This window comes from Plecotus auritus (genome assembly GCF_963455305.1).
Source record: "Plecotus auritus genome assembly, chromosome: X".
NCBI classification, from domain to species: domain Eukaryota; kingdom Metazoa; phylum Chordata; class Mammalia; order Chiroptera; family Vespertilionidae; genus Plecotus; species Plecotus auritus.
Window position 1 is genome coordinate 135,352,486 of NC_137784.1, and position 19,263 is coordinate 135,371,748.

Genomic DNA, 19,263 nt, shown 5'->3' on the forward strand with positions numbered 1-19,263 from the left:
TATTATTTTAGTTTGAATTTCCTGAGTACTAGAGATGATGAGTATATCTTCATATGTTTATTTATGTTTAACTTTTTATTTTGAAATGATTTTAGACTCACATAGAGATGCTAAAAGAGTACAGAGTTCCCGTGTACCCTTCACTCAGCTTTCTCCAATATATATGTAATGTATCCATAGTACAATAATTAAAACCAGGGAATTGACATTGGTACAATACTATTAATTAAACTATAAACCTTATTTGGCTTTTACCAATTTCCACATGCATTCATTTATTTTGTGTATCTGTAGTTCTATTAACTTATTTCATGTATAGATTTATAGAATAATCACCACAATTAGGTGATAACAGTTTCATCACCCCTAAAAACTCCTTTGAGCTATCCATTTATAGTCACACCCTCCCTCCCCACCTCTAACTCCTGGCAATCACTAATCTGTTCTCCATCATGATAATTTTCTTTTCAAGAACCCTATATAATAAAAGCCTAATATGCTAAGTGTCTGACCATTCGACCAGTCACTATAATACACACTGACCACCAGGGGGCAGACTTCCAACTGCTAGGTTAGCTTGCTGCTGGGGTTTAGCTGATTGGGTCTGGGCGAGATGGGCCGGACATGCCCTGGAGCCCTCCCGCGGTCCCTTCCCGGCCCAGTTGTGCACCGGTGGGGTCCCTCAGCCTGGCCTGCACCCTCTCACAATCTGGGACCCCTCAGGGGATGTCAGAGAGCCAGTTTTGGCCTGATCCCCGCAGGCCAGGCCGAGAGACTCCACCAATGCACAAATCCGTGCACCGGGCCTCTAGTATTATATAAATAGAATCATACAGTATATAAACTTTTGAGATTGACTTGAGATCCATTCAGGTTGTTATGTGTATCAGTAGTTGCTTACTTTTTTACCCTTTTTTTTATTGTTGACACTATTACAGGTGCTTACATCCCCCACTCCTTTGCCCACCTCCACCCAGCCCCTGCCCCAGTAGTTTTACTTCTTCATATGTTTATTGAATATTTGTTATTCTTTGTAAATGCCATTCATATCTTTTTGTCCATTTGTCTATTGAGGTCTTCCTCTTTTTCTCTGATTTCTTTATACATTCTAATACTAATCTCTAATTGTGTCCCTAATTTGCTTATAGAATCCTTTGTCACACAGAAGCATTTATCCTTTATACAATCAAATCTATTCACCACACCCCTTTTTTTTGCTTTTGGATTTTGCATTTTGCTTAGGAAGGCTCATGAGCATAAAATATTATTCTGTACTTCCTTCTGATACTGAAAATATTTTGTCTTTGTTTAGCTCTATATTCCATTTGGATTTTGTTTTTTGTGGGCTGTGTGAGGCAGAGATCTAGCTGTGTCTTTTCAAAGTTAATAGACATTTCTCCTGACATTTTTATTAAACAGTCCATCAGTTCCACACTGATCTGAAATGCCATCTCTATCATATCTGAAGTTACTATACATTCTTGGGTCATTTGTCAACTGTCTGTTTTGTTCCTTTGACCTTTATCCATTCTTATACCAATACTCGTGTTCTATTTACTTTATCTTTATTTATAAGAAGTTTAAAATTTTTGCTTTGATTTCCGCTTAAATAAAAGTTGTTTTTAAATGATTATGAGTTTATTTATTTTGATGCACCATCTATCTCAGATTTGGCTAGTGGGATCCTCTTCAAGCTGGTTCCTTTGTCCTTTTGACATGTCCCCATCATTCTTTGAACTTATCTTTTACACAACAAGACATTCCAGACATAACCTATTCATCACTGCCCCAGCTTCATAATCGGTCACATCTCAACAAGCCTTGGTGGAGAAGATTTGTTTTAATAGAGATACAATCTCATGTTTATAAAAGGAATGATTTAGGAGCATGGGGAAAATATGGTGAGATAGGAGAATTACTGGAATGATGTCCTTGAGAAGGTGAGAGGAGCTAAAGTTTAGTTTCTAAATAGAGGGGTTGGCCTTAGCATAAGAGCCCAGACAGGTTTTTTCCATAATAAAGGCAAAGGCAGAGAATATGGTCACAAATGCTATTAGGTGAGCAGATCTGGTAGTGGGAGCTTATGGAAATGCTCTTCTTTGTTGCTTTTCATTTTCTCATTGAAATAGATAGAAAGCCATATTCTGAGCATGAGTTTGGGAAGGAAGTGGGTATTAAAAGTTTGAGGAAAGCCCAAGTGGTTGAGCTTAGACCTATGAACCAGGAGGTCATGGTTCAATTCTTGGTCATAGCACGTGCCTGGGTTGCCAGCTCGATCCCCCAGTGTGGGATGTGCAGGAGGCAGCTGATCAATGATTCTCTCTCATCATTGATGTTTCCATCTCTCTCTCCCTCTCCCTTCCTCTCTGAAATCAATAAAAATATATTTTAAAAAGAAAAGTTTGAAGAAAGAGGCAAAGCTATAAAATAGTTTCCTAGGAGAATGGTAGAATGAACAGTAGTAAGATTGCCAGGCAGCATTAAGTACCTACTTGAAATTCATTGTTCTAAAGAACTAATATCTTTGTTGAATTTGGTGCTTATCTTTTTCTAAACTTTAGTTTTTCCATAGATTTTGTTTCCCTATGGATGTGATCCATTGGTTTCTGTTCCTTCGGAGATTCTCCACCATTTATGATTTGTGGATGGCACTCTTTTTTAGTTTACTGTAGTATTAGAGTAGATGTATATATTCCTTGTTATGATGTTGCTTTAGTCTCTTAGAATTTTTTATCTGCATGAATAATGCGGATTAACATTATAAAAGAAAGGTGACTGAGTGATTTTTGTTGTTGTTAATGTTTAGTATTGACAAGGAGGAGAAGGGGTTTTTGTTGATACGTCTTTAGAAGCAGTGACAGAACTGTCCAGATTTCAGACTTTGAATGCATCAGGAGTCAATAAAATGTTATCATGCATTAACTGTTTTCACAGATAAATCTACATATTAGCATATCTGAGTTGTCTATATATAAAATCACTCTGGAGATTGTGGTTCTTAGCAATTCCTGTTTTCCTACTGTTTCCTAGCTGATCTCAGTTGAATAATTTTCAACTCTACGTTCTTTTTTATAAATGTGTTTTTATTAGAGAGAGAGGAAGGGAGAAGGATAGAGAGATAGAAACATCAATGAGAGAGAAACATCCATCGGCTGCCTCCTGCACGCCCCCCACTGGGGATCAAGCTCACAACCCGGGCATGTGCCCTGTCTGGGAATCAAACAGGGACCTCCTGGTTCATGGGTTGACAGCGCTCAACCACTGAGCCACACCGGCCGTGTGGCTCCACTTTCTTAATCAGTGAAGTACACAATATCTTTACACTTCAGACTTGGTGATTTTAATTCTAACCATGGAAAGGTAGTTACTGAAGATAACAGTGCCTTTTAGATGTTTGCTTTGTCTCTGGTTACATTTCTATTCTTCTGTTTTTTGTGGGGGTTTTTTATATATTGATTTCAGAGAGAAAGGGAGAGAGAGAGATACAAACATCAATGATGAGAGGGACACATTATTTGGTTGCCTCCTGCATGCGCCCCAACTAGGGCTGGGGATCAAGCCTGCAACCGAGGTTATGTGCCCTTGACTGGAATCGAACCCTGGACCTTTAAGGCCTCAGGCCGACACTCTATCCACTGAGCCAAACCAGCCAGGGCTCTTCTGTTTTTAGGACAGTACAGAAACTATATGAAGAATAGACTTTGTTTTGTTGATGTTTATAATGCTGCTATCAATTGGCCAAAGAATCTGCAAGTTCAGTTTATTGAGAAACATCTGTGGGCTTACTGTGTGTGAATATGATTAAGACAAGTTTATTCTGGTAAAGAAGGTTTTAATATATCATGAGACCATTTTCTGAAGCATTCTAACAGAGTAAATCTTACAGTTAGTGAACTGACACTGAGGACCAAGCAAGCCACCTCATTTCATCTTCACTGTAACTTCCTCTATAAAGCCGTTAATTCCATTAAATGAAAATCTTTGTGTAAAAATTGCGAAAGTTATGACTGGTTTCTTTAGAAAGAGTGATTCTGGCTTTCAGGGTATTAAACCATTTATGTAAAAATGCTATTTAGCACAATAGTGGTTTTATGTGAAATTACTGTACTGTAATTGAAGGGAAATTGGTCTAAGTAGTGGGTGTGTTTCCTGAACATTGTCAAAAAAATGTTCACAAAAGGCACACACTGCTTTGTATAGCTTCATAATGTCCAAGGACATTAGTCATTTGGATTGATTTACAGGGACATTATTCAGCCTTCTCCCCTTTGAATGTAAATTAGGTAAAGCATGGAACATGTTGAAAGAATGGGGACCTTTCTGGTTGATCTCATTCTCCAGGAAGGAACCAGCCTGTAAAATAGCACAGTTGAAATCTTCAATTTGGGAGATTGGTGGAATGAGATAAGTCGAATGATTACCTGTGCATTACTACTATATAAAGTATTTAAGGAAAAGGCAAACTACTGTTTCTGGGGGATAGTATGAAAGGTATTTTTTATTTTATCATACTATACATTTTACATTTTCAGTTTTTATGTGTACAATTTTGAAATGCAGTTTTAATAATTTGGACTTAATACTGATTGATAGTGTTAGTACACAGCACCAGTTTTTATACCACAACTTAACTATCCTGGATTCTTAAATTTTGCTAAATGCCTCTGTAGTTAGGAAAATGGGTTTGTGTAATTTTTCAAGGTTACTTTGGTGTGCTATTTTTGATCCTTTGGGTATGTGAAACTTACCTTTCACTTACATTCATAAATGAAATATAATTTGGGTAGAAAAAAGTATCAGATTGCAACCTTTTCTTTCCTTCTACAAGATATTTTGTTCAGCCAAAACCGGTTTGGCTCAGTGGATAGAGCGTCAGCCTACAGACTGAAGGGTCCCGGGTTCGATTCCGGTCAAGGGCATGTACCTTGGTTGCGGGCACATCCCCAGTGGGAGGTGTGCAGGAGGCAGCTGATCGATGTTTCTCTCTCATCGATGTTTCTAGCTCTCTATCCCTCTCCCTTCCTCTCTGTAAAATATCAATAAAATATATATTTTTTTAAAAAGCTATTTTGTTCTGCCCTGGCCAGGTAGTCCAGTTGGTTAGAGAGTCGTCCCAATATGGTAGTTGTGGGTTTGGTCCCTAGTCAGGGCACATACAAGAATCAACCAGTGAATACATAAATAAGTAGAACAACAAATTGATGTTTTTCTCTCCATCTCTTAAAGCAATCAATCCGGTTTTTTAACTATAAAGAAATATATTCTGACACGATCGGCATGGCTCAGTGGTTGAGCATCAACCTATGAACCAGGAGGTCACGGTTCAATTCCTGGTCAGAGAACATGCCCTGGTTTCGGGCTCATTCCCCAGTAGGGGGTGTGCAGGAGGCAGCCTATTGATGATTCTCTCTCATCATTGAAGTTTCTATCTCTGTCTCCATCTCCATTCCACTCTGAAATCAATAAAATATATATTTTTTTAAATGTGAGGTAAACATACAAAAGTATAGATGTTCTTCCTGGTTATTGAATTAACCAAAATATGAAATGTAACATGTAGCCAAAACCGGTTTGGCTCAGTGGATAGAGCGTCAGCCTGCAGACTGAAAGGTCCCAGGTTCGATTCCGGTCAGGGGCATGTAACTTGGTTGCGGGCTCATCCCCAGTAGGAGGTGTGCAAGAGGCAGCTGATCGATGTTTCTCTCTCATCGATGTTTCTGACTATCTATCCCTCTTCCTTCCTCTCTGTAAAAAATCAATAAAATATATTTTAAAAAAAGAAGAAATGTAACATGTATGTTTTCTGAAATAATACCAAATTTCATCTTTAGCCTGAAGTTTGCTGTTAACATAAGTTTTATTTCTATACTATTTACAGCCTGTATCCCAACCGGTTGCAGCTGAACAACAAGCAGCAATTCTAAAACCGGATTTAGTTAGAAGGTGAGTATCTTCAAATTTAAAACCATGGAAATGATGAGGATATGTTGAAGTATTTGCAATCATTAGGGGCCCATTGTATCATGACTGGAGAAGATTTTGTGTTCTTGAATTTATGTGTACATTCAATAAAAATAGTAGTTATTGTTTTTTACTTTTTTATTTTAATGAAGATCATGTATTGTGAAATTATTGACCATTTTCTTGTTCTATTATAACACTAGAGGCCCAGTGCATGAAATTCGTGCACGGAGGGGGTTTTCCTCAGCCCTGCCTGCACCCTCTGCAATTCAGGACCCCTACACCTTTTTCTTATCTAGCTAACCTCTTCACATTTAAAAAAATTAACTGAAATATCACCTACTCTAGGAAATCCTCTTTGAACAAATGTCTTTACAATCTGTATTAAGTATTTTCATAGTATACCATTCTTTTTCTTTATCAGCTACTTGGAGTAGATGCAATGTGGTTTTCATTCTTGCATCTGAATTTTTTTCTTCTTGCTCTTGTAATAGCAAAGCTTATCCAATTTACATTTGCCCTTCAAGGGCTTATATTTGGTTCAGTTTCTAGTTGGCTCCCTGCTTTTTTTTTAAGCAATAAATTTGGGTTGTGATAGTAATCCTCACTTGTAATCAAGCCTGTAGGTCTCTCTATCTGAATATTTCTATAATACCTATCACTTTAGCATACCAGAGATTGTGTTCATTTATAGAAAATAACAATAAATGTCACCTGATCATTTGATCTTCTAGTAATATTTTATAGCAAGATGTATTATTCTAGTAATTTAACTATTACAAAACTGAGGCATACAGAAATAAATCACATTGAACAATAAAGAATGACTCAAATATCAAAGCATAGTACACTTAGGGCCTCCCTTGTCCTGTGCCTCAGATATAATAGCGTAGTACACAGTTCACATGGAACTCAGCTTCCTTTAAAATAGGAAGGGATGCCATACTCATGAAGCAGCTACTTCCACACATTTTTCTTTATTTAATTCATAGCACATACTCTGTACTTATTGGAAAACCATCCTAGCAATTGCCTCTGTTCCTCTCTGTATTGTTGCCTTACATTCTGATGTTATTACTGCGCTTTTATCATCCACTCGCTCTAATAAGATTGTGAATTTTTTAAGGGCAGAGATCATGACTTGAGCTTGTGTTTCTCTGTCACGGTGCCTAGATAAATACTCAAATGCCATCCAGTCCAAATGACTGTGATGAGAGAGGCCCACTGTTTCTGGAGACCTCTGATTTTTATTTAAGGGCCTCAGGTGTTCTGTGCCTTTACAGAGGGATGAGTAGGGGCTGAGGGAATTTGAGGAAACCCAGACAGAATTCTCCTCCTAAAAGATTTTGCTAAGCTGGTGACCGGGACCACCAGGCATTTGTCCAATTAAAACCCAGACACACAGCAATAACAAAGGCACTGGTCTCCTACTGCTAATGCGTGGGGATCAAACCCCAGCCTGCAGAAACTCACCCCCGCAGTCAGGACCGGGCCGCTGGGTAGACCTTGGCTGGTGCTCCTCCCTCTGGGGAGAGGGAGACTTCCTGTGGCTGCAGGCTAGAGGCCCTGGACTCCGCACCACGCGCCCGAACAGGTCCCTAGCACAGGTTGGTCAGCAAAACGGCTTCTTCGCCTGGGATCGCGGGGCGGCTTGGCCAGGCTCTGCCTAGCTTGTTCTCCCCGTGATCATGGGGTGCTGGGCTGTTCTCCCCGTGATCGCGGGTTGGCTCAGCCTGGCCGGTTCTCCCCATGATCGCGGGGCGGCTTGGCCTGGGCTCTTCGCCCCGTGATCGCAGGGCAGCTTGGACCTGGGCAGGTGGCAGGGCGGGAGGCTTGGACCCGGGCAGGCAGCATTGGGTGCTGCCCCCACCGCCTGCCCGGTCCCCGATCTCGGCTTGGCATCCCGGCGGTGGCATAGGGCACTGCCTGCGCTGCCTGCGTATGCAAATTTACCCGCCATCTTTGCTGGGTTAATTTGCATATCACTCCTGATTGGCTGTGGGCGTAGTGGAGGTACAGTCAATTAGCATTTTTCTCTTTTATTAGTGTAGATTTCTGTTTCTAAGAAAAACTTAGAAGAATTAATAAAGGAAAGAAATAATATAGAGTAAAATTCCAGCTAATGTAAAGAAATAAATTATAATGAGATATATAATTGTGCTATTATTTGGTAGTTGTAAACTAATGTTTTACCCTGTGTTTTTCAGATTGGCTAATTCCTATTGCTCTGTTTTCAAGTTCACTGAGTCTTTCTTTTGTCCTATTCATTCTGCTATTATGCCCATTCCAATGCATTGTTTTTCTGTGGTTGTACTTATAGTTCTATAATTTCCATTTCGATCTTTTTTAGTGTATTCTATTTTTAATGAGATTTTAAATTTTTTTTAATGTGCTTCAAGAGTATTTGTAATTACTTATTGAATCATTTTGATGATGGCTGCTTTAAAATCCTTGTCAGTTACTTCCAATATCTTATTCATTCTGGTGTTGGTGTCTCTGACTGTCTTTCCTCATTCAAAGTGTGCTTTTTCCAGGTTTTTGGTGTGACAGGGAATTTTCATTTATCTCCTGGACCTTTTGGATATTATTTCAGGGGATTCTGGACTCTATTTAAATATTGTAGCTTATCAGGCAGTCGTCACCCTGTTCTGATGGCCATTTAGTTTTCACAGTACTTGGAGTATGATTCTGGTCTCCTTGGATCACCTGCCTCTCCTGGGCCCCACCTCTGGATGGAAGGGTTGGGAGCACTCTCTAGGCCCGCTGTCCCAGGCCAGGTCTCTAGGTCACATGCTGCTGGTGGAGTGGCCAGCAGTGTCATTAGGGGGAGGAAAGGGCTTACCTGAACCCTTTCTGCTGCTGGGTTGGGGGTCAGGAGACCACTAGACTTGGGCTGCCTTTGCCTTTGGGCTTTGGGTTAAGAGACACTAAACGTGGACTGCCTTGTGTCACTGGGAAGGTAGATACCAAGCTGCAGTCTTTTTCCTTAAGTTCTGGGGAGTCCCATCAGTGCCCTCCTGTGATTGTCTACTATATTATTTCCAGATTTTTTAGTTGTACTTTGAGGGGAGATGCATGGAGAATTTTAAAGTAACTCTGCAGCCCTGGCTAGTGTTGTTCAGTGGTTGGAGCATTGACTTGCACACGGAAGGGTCTCTGGTTCGTTTCCTGGTCAAGGGCACTTACCTGGGTTGCAGGTTCCATCCCTGGCCCCAACAAATCAATGTGTCTCTCTCCCATGGATGTGTGTCTGTCTGTCTGTCTGTCTGTCTGTCTGTCTGTCTGTCTGTCTCTCTCTCTCTCTCTCTCTCCCTCTCTTCCTCTCTTCCTCTCTCTCCCCCCCTTCCCCTCTCTCTTTCTCTCCCCCCGCTCCCTCTCTCCCTCTCTTGTCCCCCCATCCCTCCCTTCCACTCTCTAAAAACCAATAGAAACGGATATCCTTGGGTAACCCAACTGGCTTGGCTCAGTGGTTGAGCATCAACCTATGAACTAGGAGGTCACAGTTCAATTCCTGGTCAGGGTACATGCCCAGGTTGCAGGCTCCATCCCCAGTAGGGGACATGCAAAGCCAGCCAATCAATGATTCTCTCTCATCATTGATGTTTCTATCTCTCCCTCTCTCTTTTGTTCAGGAATCAATAAAAATATATATTTTTTTTAATTTACCCATTTAAAGTATACAGTTCAATTGCTTTTAGTACATTACAGGATTGTGAAGTCATAACTTTTTAAAAGATATTGTACTACTTATTTATTTTCCATAAACTCATTATTTATGATCTTAAATTGGGAGGTTTTCTTAGAATTTTAATATCAGTATAAAATGATTCTACCCATGAAGAAAGTTTATTTGGTAAGTCTGATTGGGGTTAACTATTGCGTTTTGAGAATCACAGAAGAATGTCTGTTCTGAGAAATTGAATAGAAGTTGCTTCTGTATTTTTAATTACTAGTTTGCAGCATGATGTGGCAGCTGTGAAGGAAAACAACAACACCCCCGATAACCCAAGTGGAAATGGCAAACAGGATCGGATCAAACAGAGAAGAGTGTCCTGTCCTCGACCAGAGAAGGGGACCAAGTTCCAGCTTACTGTCCTGCAGGTCAGTGTGTGAACATGGGTGGGCTAAGTGCACATAGAGGTCTGGGGAGTCAGGGAAGGGCGATGTTACTGTGCAAGTGGGGTATTGTGAGATTCTCTAAATTAACTTTTCCTTCATTAAAAGTTTTTAATAATAAGAGCATTATGTATTAATTGTTAAACATGGGAAATATAGGGAAAATAAAAATCACTTGTACTGCCCCTGCTGGTTCTGCTCAGTGGATAGAGCATCAGCCTATGGAGTGAAGGGTCCCGGATTCGATTCCAGTCAAGGGCACATGCCCGGGTTGGGGGCTCGATTCCCAGTGGTGGGCATGCAGGAGGCAGCTGATCAATGATTCTCTCTCATTATTGATGTTTCTATGTCTCTTTCCCTCTCCCTTCCTCTGTGAAATCAATAAAAATATATGTTTTTAAAAATCACTTGCACTCTCAGATATAATACCTGTTAATGTTTTAGTTTGTTTCATCTCTTTTATTCTGTATGTATGTATCATCTTTTACATTGATTGTAATAGTACCAGTAATAGTGAAAATGTATTGAACTATTTTGTGGTAGACACCCCAAATGTTATATATTTGTTTTATCATTTAATCCTTTGATAATCTTGTATGATGTGTGATAGTATACTTATCTTTACAAATGAGAATTAGAGAGGTATAGTAATTTGCCCAAGGTCATTCGACTAGCAAGCCATAGTCAGACCTGAATCCAGATCAGACTGTAAACCCCATATCTCTAATCAATATAGTATAGGTTTTGGATGGATGCTAAACCTTATATATAATTTTATCTCCTGCCTTTTTAAAAATATATATATATTATTAATTTTTACAGAGAGGAAGGGAGAGGGATAGAGAGATAGAAACATCGATGAGAGAGAAACATCAATCAGCTGGCTCCTGCACACCCCCCACCGGGGATGCACCTGCAACCAAGGTACACGCCCCCGACTGGAACCGAACCTGGGACCCCTTAGTCCGCAGGCCGATGCTCTATCCACTGAGCCAAACCGGTCAGGGCAATCCTGCCTTTTAAAAAAACTTAGTATATTATATATATTTTATTGTTTCATTAAATAAATTTAAAATTTTTTTCAGAACCAATTGTGTCTGTACCACAAACTTTAAGAGTTTTAAATGCATTTTTATTGATTTCAGAGAGGAAGGGAGAGGGAGAGAGAGATAGAAACATCAATGATGAGAGAGAATCATTGATTGGCTCCCTCCTGCACATCTCCTACTGGGGATCGAGTCTGCAACCCGGGCATGTGCCCTGACCAGAATGGAACCTTGACCTACTGGTTCATGGATTGACACTCAACCACTGAGGCACACCAGCCCGGCTCATTAAGTAATTTTTTTTTATATTTTATTGATTTTTTTACAGAGAGGAAGGGAGAGGGATAGAGAGTTAGAAACATCGATGAGAGAGAAACATCGATCAGCTGCCTCCTGCACACCTCCCACTGGGGATGTGCCCGCAACCAAGGTACGTGCCCTTGACCGGAATCGAACCCGGGACCCTTCAGTCCGCAGGCCGACGCTCTATCCACTGAGCCAAACCGGTTTCGGCACATTAAGTAATTTTTAATAACATATTTAAAATGGCTGCCTTGCCCTAGCTCAGTGGTCGGCAAACTGCGGCTCGTGAACCACATGCAGCTTGCGAGCCGTGGTTTGCCGCACTGTTGACTAATGAGTTTGACGACCACTGCCCTAGCTGGTTTGGCTCAATGGATAGAGCATCGGCCTGCGGACTGAAGGGTCCCAGGTTCGATTCTGGCCAAGGGCACATGCCTGGGTTGTGCGCTTGATCCCCAGTAGGGTCTGTGTAGGAGGCAGCCAATCAATGATTCTCTCTCATCATTGATTTTTCTATCTCTCTCTCTCTCTCTCTCTCTCTCCCTTACGCTCTTAAACCAATAAAGAAATATATTTTAAAAAAATAAATTAAATGGCTACCTTGGATAGTTCCTTGTATAGAGATAAAATCATGCCTTCTGTTTTTTTTTAAGCTGTTTCTTTCTTTTTGTCTGTCTCCATCTGTCTTTGCAGCAAACACCCTTGGAACCACAAACCTTTGTACTACATATCCCTGATTTTTTCCTTATCTTAGATTCCTAGAAGTAGAATTAGTGGGTCAAACAGTATGAAAATTACATGTTGCTAGATCACTGTTCTAACAACATGTTGGACCAGTTTACATTTTCATTAGCAGTGCCAACATTGCTCAGTGGTTGAACGTCGATCTATGAGCCAGGAAGTCACGGTTCTATTCCTGGCCAGGGCACATGCCCGGGTTGCAGGTTCAATCTCCAGGAAGGGGTGTGCAGGAGGCAGCCAATCAATGATTCTCTCTCATCATTGATACTTCTATCTCTCTCTCCCTCTCTCTTACTCTCTGAAATCAATTAAAAAGTATTTTTTTAAAGAGAGTTTTGGAAATCAATGACCAAATTTAGGTCTTTGCATTGTAGATAGTGATACTATTATAACTTGTTTTTGCCTTGTTATAAAAGTTCTGTTTCCACCTGGCTGAGGTGGGTCAGTGGTTGAGTGTCGACCCATGAACCAAGAGGTCACCAGTTCAATTCCTGATCAGGGCATATGCCAGAGTTGTGAGCTTGATCCTCTGTAAGGAGTGTGCAGGAAACAGCTCATTGATGTCCCTTCTCAAATCAATGTTTCTCTCTCTCCCTCTCTCTAAAAATCAATTTAAAAATCTTTTAAAATATATATTTTTTGCCCTAGCCACTTTGGCTCAATGGATAGAGTGTTGGCCCACGGACTGAAGGCTTCCAGGTTCAGTCTAGTCAAGGGCATGTACCTTGGTTGCAGGCTCGATCCACGGCCTTGCTTAGGGCACATGTGGGAGGCAACCAATCAATGAGTCTCTCTCACATCAGTGTTTCTCTTGGGTGAGGATTAGCAATATATATACATATATATAATTATTTTTTTAAATGCCATTGGCATTTTGATGGAGATCACATTAAATCTGTATATTGCTCTGGGTAAGATAGCCATTTTAACTATGTTGATTCTTCAACAATGATTGATTCTTAATCTGGTGGTGAAATGTTTGTGCCCAGGTGTCAACCTCTGGAGACAACATGGTAGAGTGTCAGCTGGAGACACACAATAACAAGATGGTCACCTTCAAGTTTGATGTTGATGGTGATGCACCCGAGGATATTGCGGACTATATGGTAAGTACAGTAAAACCAAATGATTCTCCTTTCAGTGTTCCCTCTTTTTTCCCTGTAACTCTTCCACCATTTATTCAGAGCCATCTTTTTCTTAGGATACTGTTTTTAAAATTTGTGCAGAGCTAAATTGGTTATGATCAAGAGGAAGCCAGTGCACCTCCTCTGGTTTCAGTTTCTTTATCTGCAAAATATGAAGGTGTTTCATTAAGAGATGTTTTAGGTCAGTGGTTCTTTATCCCAGGCTGCATGTTAAAATCACCTGAAGAGGTTTTTTAAAAAACAATTCCCTAGGTCCTTAATTAAATCAGAGTGTTTGGAGGTGAGGCCTAAGCATCAATCCTATATAATAAAACCCTAATATGCAAATCAACTGAACTGCAGAACGACTGGTCTCTATGATGCACACTGACCACCAGGGGGCAGACGCTCAACGCAGGAGCTGCCCCCTGGTGGTTAGTGTGCTCCCACAGGGGGAGCGCCGCTCAGCCAGAAGCCAGGAATGTCTGCCTGCCAGGAAGCGGGCCTAACCTGGCAGACTGACATCCCCCGAGGGGTCCTGGACTACGAGAGGGCACAGGCAGGGCTGAGGGCTCCCTGCCCCCCAGTGCATGAATGTCGTGCACCGGGCCTCTAGTAGTTTATAAAGTTCACCAGAATTTGCTCTCCTTCCCAGGAGCATGCCTGTGCACATAACACCTGCCCATACCAGCTTCTTTCCCCACAGGCATGCATCTCCTAAACTTTAAGGGACCCCATGAGGTTTGCAACCAGGGCAGCAATGGGCAGTGGCAGTTCATCCCCGGCAAACACCCCGAGCCTGTCCTCAAGGTCGCCTTTTCCCTGACTTTTTAGTGAGCCTAAGTAACCCAGTCTAGGCTCATTTCCTCAGCCCTTCCTTGTTTTACTGTCCCCAGCTTAAATAAGTAAAAAAAAGTTCACCAGTTAATTCTAATGAGTTAGCTACTGATATAACATGTTATATTTCAGTGTTTAAGTAATGTTCATTACGTCATTTAATTTTCATATTTTTCTTGAATTGTTAGGCTTAAGTTAGTATTTTCCCATTTATTTGTTTGTTTATTATTTTTTAAAGGAATAGATTATTGATTTTTAAAGAGAGAGGAAGGGAGAAGAGGGAAACAACATAACATTGATCAGCTGCCTCCTGCTTGCAACCCGGATATGTGCCCTGATTGGGAATCAAACCAGAAACCTCTCAGTGCTTGATGACATTCCACTGTGTCACACTGTACAGGGCATATTTTTCCATTTTTAAAAAATGGGGATGTGCCCGGCCGGTTGTGGCTCAATGGAACAGGAGGTCAGGGTTCAATTCTGATCAGGGCACATGCACAGCTGCAGGCTCGATCCCCAGTAGGGGATGTGCAGGAGGCAGCTGATCAATGATGCTCTCTCATCATTGATGTTTCTTTTCTTTTCTTTTCTTTTCTTTTTTTTTTTTTTTTTATATATATATTTTATTGATATTTTACAGAGAGGAAGGGAGAGGGATAGAGAGCTAGAAACATCGATGAGAGAGAAACATCGATCAGCTGCCTCCTGCACACCTCCCACTGGGGATGTGCCCGCAACCAAGGTACATGCCCTTGACCGGAATCGAACCCGGGACCCTTCAGTCCGCAGGCCGACGCTCTATCCACTGAGCCAAACCGGTTTTGGCACATCATTGATGTTTCTATCTCTCTCTCCCTCTCCCTTCCTTTCTGAAATCAATAAAAATATATTTTTAAAAAATAAAAACCTATTTTAAAAAATGGGGATGGGCTAGGGTAACAGGAAGAGTACGCATGCTTTTGTTTCTGCCAGTTTTCTTTAGAGATATATTCCCGGCCATTGCCTCAGTTATGTCCTTCAAATGACAATCAATTTATGGAATGCCAGATAGTTTTTCAAATGCTGGCTTCTTCTCTGGTAGGTAATGCCAACCTGACAAATGTTAGTGGTCTCAAAATAGAACTAACAATTTAATAACTGGTCTTTGTTAATTCTGTTGTGGCATTTGGATGTAAATAAATTTTAATTTATTTTTCTTTGGGGTAGTAACCATTGATAGACATAATATTATAATTTTGAAGGCACTAAATTCATTCTCGTAAATAGACTTACTTTTACTTTTGGACAGGTCGAAGATAACTTTGTGCTGGATAGTGAGAAAGAAAAATTTGTAGAAGAATTGAGGGCTATTGTAGGTCAAGCCCAGGAGATTCTTCATGTCCACTCTGCTACAGAAAGAGCCAGTGGAGTTGACGCTGTCGCTGTAGAACCCAACAGTGGCCAAGTAAGAGCAATTATTTAGCAAATAGGTCTTCTGGGATATGTATCAGGAACTTCTTTATTTACCTATTCGTTTTTAATTCAGACAGGGTCATCTGAACAAGCACAGATAAATTCTGCATCCACTCAAACCAGCAGTAAGTATATTTAATAAAATTTACCAGTTGGCATTTGAAACAAGACATTTGGAGACTCTAATTTACACATCTTCATTGAGAAAGATGTTAGCCAATAAAGGAATTAAGTAAGTTGTTAATATAGGATTTCCCACACTTTGAAAGAACTTTATAGCCCAGAAGAAAGTAGAATAGGAAGTAAAACCATTCACCATTCTCCAAATTTCCTTCAAGTATTGGTTCTTTATCTGATTAATTTATTTCTGAGTTGCTGTATGGTATGCTACCAGAAAAGCAGTCATGGTACTGATAATCTTTAACGGCTTTATTATTTGAACTTGACTGCTAAGTCACCCCCCCCCCGTGTGAGATGTACAGAAACGTTCTTAACTAGAATCATTATGTTCAAAGTTTGCCTCGTGTTTTAATAGTCACTGATATCATGATTTCATTCCACTAGTGATAAGCTTCTCCTTGCTCTGATCACTAAGTTTTTGTAAATCAGATACCAGATAAACTTCCAGGGGCTGAAAGCGGGGTGGGGGGGGGTCCTCTTTTTTTTCTGACGACTTTATCTCTCCATTCTTCTCAGCTCTGGTCATGGGTATATTTAGAGTATCTGGGAGGGGGAGAAAAGCCATAGACAAATGAGGACCTCTGAAGGAATTATAACGACACGAAGAAGCAACAGGTGGTGTGCGAGTTATGGAACCAGATACCATTACCCTGAAATTCAGTTTGTGTTGGAATGCCAGGGTCCTTTTCTATCTTCTTTTTCTCATTAGCAGGAGTCTGAACAGATTTCTGGCTGGCAAACTAGGGTAACATTTAATAGAGAATTACTTATTTCAGTAAGTTTACAAAGTCGGGGTAAAGATGTGTAGGGGCTTATTTTACTTTATTTTTTTAAGTTGTCATGCAGTAAAATTGACATTTTTCTTTTGGTGTACAGTCCTGGAAGTTGTAATACTTAGTGTAGATTTCTATAAGCACCATAATCAGGATACAGAACAGGAAATGTAGGCCTTAACAGTAAAAGTGCTTCCTTCCTCCCCCAACTCCCCCAAAAAAGTGCCCGGCTTCTAACTGCTATTGATATGTTTGTTTCAGAAGAATCTAAAATCTTTCTCTGAAGTCATCTTACGTTTAATTCTTTTTAAAACATTTTTTTAAGTTTTTATTGATTTTAGAGACAGAGGAAGGGAGAGGGAGATCGAACTATCAATGATAGAGAAACATCGATCAGCTGCCTCCTGCTCACCCACTACTGGGGATTGAGTTTGTAACACAGGCATGTGCCCTGACCGGGAAATGACCTCTTGGTGCATGGGACGAAGCTCAACCAACTGAGCCACACCGGCTGTGCTATTCTTTTTTTGTTGTTAATCCTCACCCGAGGATATTTTTCCATTGATTTTTGAGAGAGTGGACGGGAGGGGGAGAGACAAAGAGAGAGAAACATCGATGTGAAAGAGACAAATGGGTTGCCTCCTGCACACACCCTGACTAGGGCTGGGGATCTAGCCTGCAACTGAGGTATGTGCCCTTGACTGGAATCAAACCCGGGACCCTTCAGTCTGAGGGCCGATGGTTCAACCACTGTGCCAAACCAGCTAGGGCAGGGCTGGGCTATTCTTAATTCTTTAGAGTATTTTTCAGGATTGGGGAGGAGGTCTGGTCTCATAAATTGCACACATCCTAGTGTTGTTTGAAATGGAGGTACAAGAAAAATTGGTGTTTTAACCTGGTTTCCTTAGTCAACAAGGTAAACATGCTGACAGTTGCTTAGCATATTAAATTTTCCACAGATGAATCTGCTCCTCAGTCATCCCCAGTTGGTCGGTGGCGATTCTGTATCAATCAAACGATAAGAAACCGTGAGGCTCAATCTCCTCCTTCTCTTCAGCAGTCCATATCTACAGTGCCTGGGCTATATCCACTTTCTAGTAAGCATTCATTCTCTGCCAACTTTATCCAGACTTGGAGGATAGGGGTGCAAAATATGGACCGTATCTTTTTTTAAAGGTTTTTTAATTTGCTTTTAGAGAGAGAGGAAGGGAGAGAGAGAGAGAGAGAGAGAGAGAGAGAGAGAGAGGGAGATAAACTTCAATGTGAGGGTGAAACATCAATCAGCTGCCTCCTGCACAACCCCTACTGGGGATTGAGCCTGCAACCCAGGCATGTACCCTGACCAGGAATCAAACCTGCAACCTTTCGGTTCACAGGATGACGCCCAATGAACTGAGCCACACTGGCTAGGGCTGGACCATATTTTTAGCTTGTTTTCATGGGTATTTTGTGCTTATGAGAATTTTCATAATCATTTTGGAAGATGTTAATACCAGGGTGTAACTTAAACCATTTTTATTTAATATTTATTTTTTAAAAAGAAAAGGTTTCCTTTTCCTTCACAGGTAGAATTGTATATTCTGAGTCCTTTTTACAAAAGTACTTTCACACAAGTTCTCATTTGCCCCTTGATTTACCTGTCCCCTTTGAGTTTGGGTAGCAGTTCATGCTTTGTGCTTACCAATACATGCTTACCCATTCTTTGTTATTGTTCCAGGTCCAAGAAAAACAAATAATAAGGAAATGTCACAGGACACACTGCTCACTCTAGAAAATAATCCATGCCAGCGTGCACTTTTCACCTCCCAGTCAGAACACAAGGATGTGGTAGATGGTAAGATTTCTGAATGTGCCAGTGTAGAAACTAAGCAGTCAGCTGTACTTTATCAAGTGGAAGATGACAGGCATAGAATGGCACCAGTTGTAAGTAGTTCCGCTTACACTGCTACTTCAGTTCGTACAGTTCCAGTTAAATGTGAGGGACCCACCAACCAAGCAGGAACATTTCTACCTGTGCTTCCCTGTCACCAAGCTGCCAGTCAGGCTAATGTACTTACGGCACCTCCTGGCGAGTCAACTCAGATTGCTGGTAACTCTCTTAAAACTTCAGCATTGATTTCTGATCAAAGGCCTCAATCCTTATCAGTGCAGCAGCCAACTATGGATGCAGAGTTTATTTCCCAAGAAGGAGAGAAAACCACAGTGAACACTGAAGCAAGTTCTCCTAAGAAGGTCATCCCCACTCAGACCCCCGGCCTTGAACCGTCTACCCTTCTACCCACTACTGTCCTGGAATCAGATGGGGAAAGACCTCCAAAAATGGAGTTTGCAGATAACCGAATTAAAACTCTAGATGAAAAACTAAGAAACTTGCTCTATCAGGAGCATAGCATGACTAGCATCTACCCTGACAGCCAGAAGGACACCCACAGCATAGACTCTCCATTCTCTTCCTGTGCTGAAGATACACTCTCGTGTCCACTGCCAGAAGTCATAGCCATCAGTCACTGTGGAATTCAAGACAGCCCTGCGCAGTCCCCCAGTTTTCAGCAGACAGGCTCTAAGGTTCTGTCCAATGTGGCTGCCAGTCAGCCTGCTAACATATCAGTGTTCAAAAGGGACCTGAATGTGATTACTTCTGTACCCAGCGAATTATGTTTACATGTAAGTATGATTCTTTCTAAACAATTCCTTATCCTTGTGCTTGTAAAAAATGCACTCTTTAAAAAT

The 19,263-nt window shown here is 41.0% G+C and overlaps 1 protein-coding gene across 1 annotated transcript in view; it reads left to right on the forward strand.

Annotated features, from left to right (window-relative positions):
• Positions 1-19,263, forward strand: part of WNK3 (WNK lysine deficient protein kinase 3) — a 121,938-nt gene that overhangs the window by 77,123 nt on the left and 25,552 nt on the right. Inside the window, exons 11-17 of the mRNA XM_080653738.1 lie at positions 5,879-5,943; positions 9,915-10,062; positions 13,157-13,273; positions 15,417-15,572; positions 15,654-15,705; positions 17,493-17,630; positions 18,251-19,197. Coding sequence (XP_080509864.1) covers positions 5,879-5,943; positions 9,915-10,062; positions 13,157-13,273; positions 15,417-15,572; positions 15,654-15,705; positions 17,493-17,630; positions 18,251-19,197 — 1,623 coding nt within the window. The remainder of the gene's footprint in view (positions 1-5,878; positions 5,944-9,914; positions 10,063-13,156; positions 13,274-15,416; positions 15,573-15,653; positions 15,706-17,492; positions 17,631-18,250; positions 19,198-19,263) is intronic.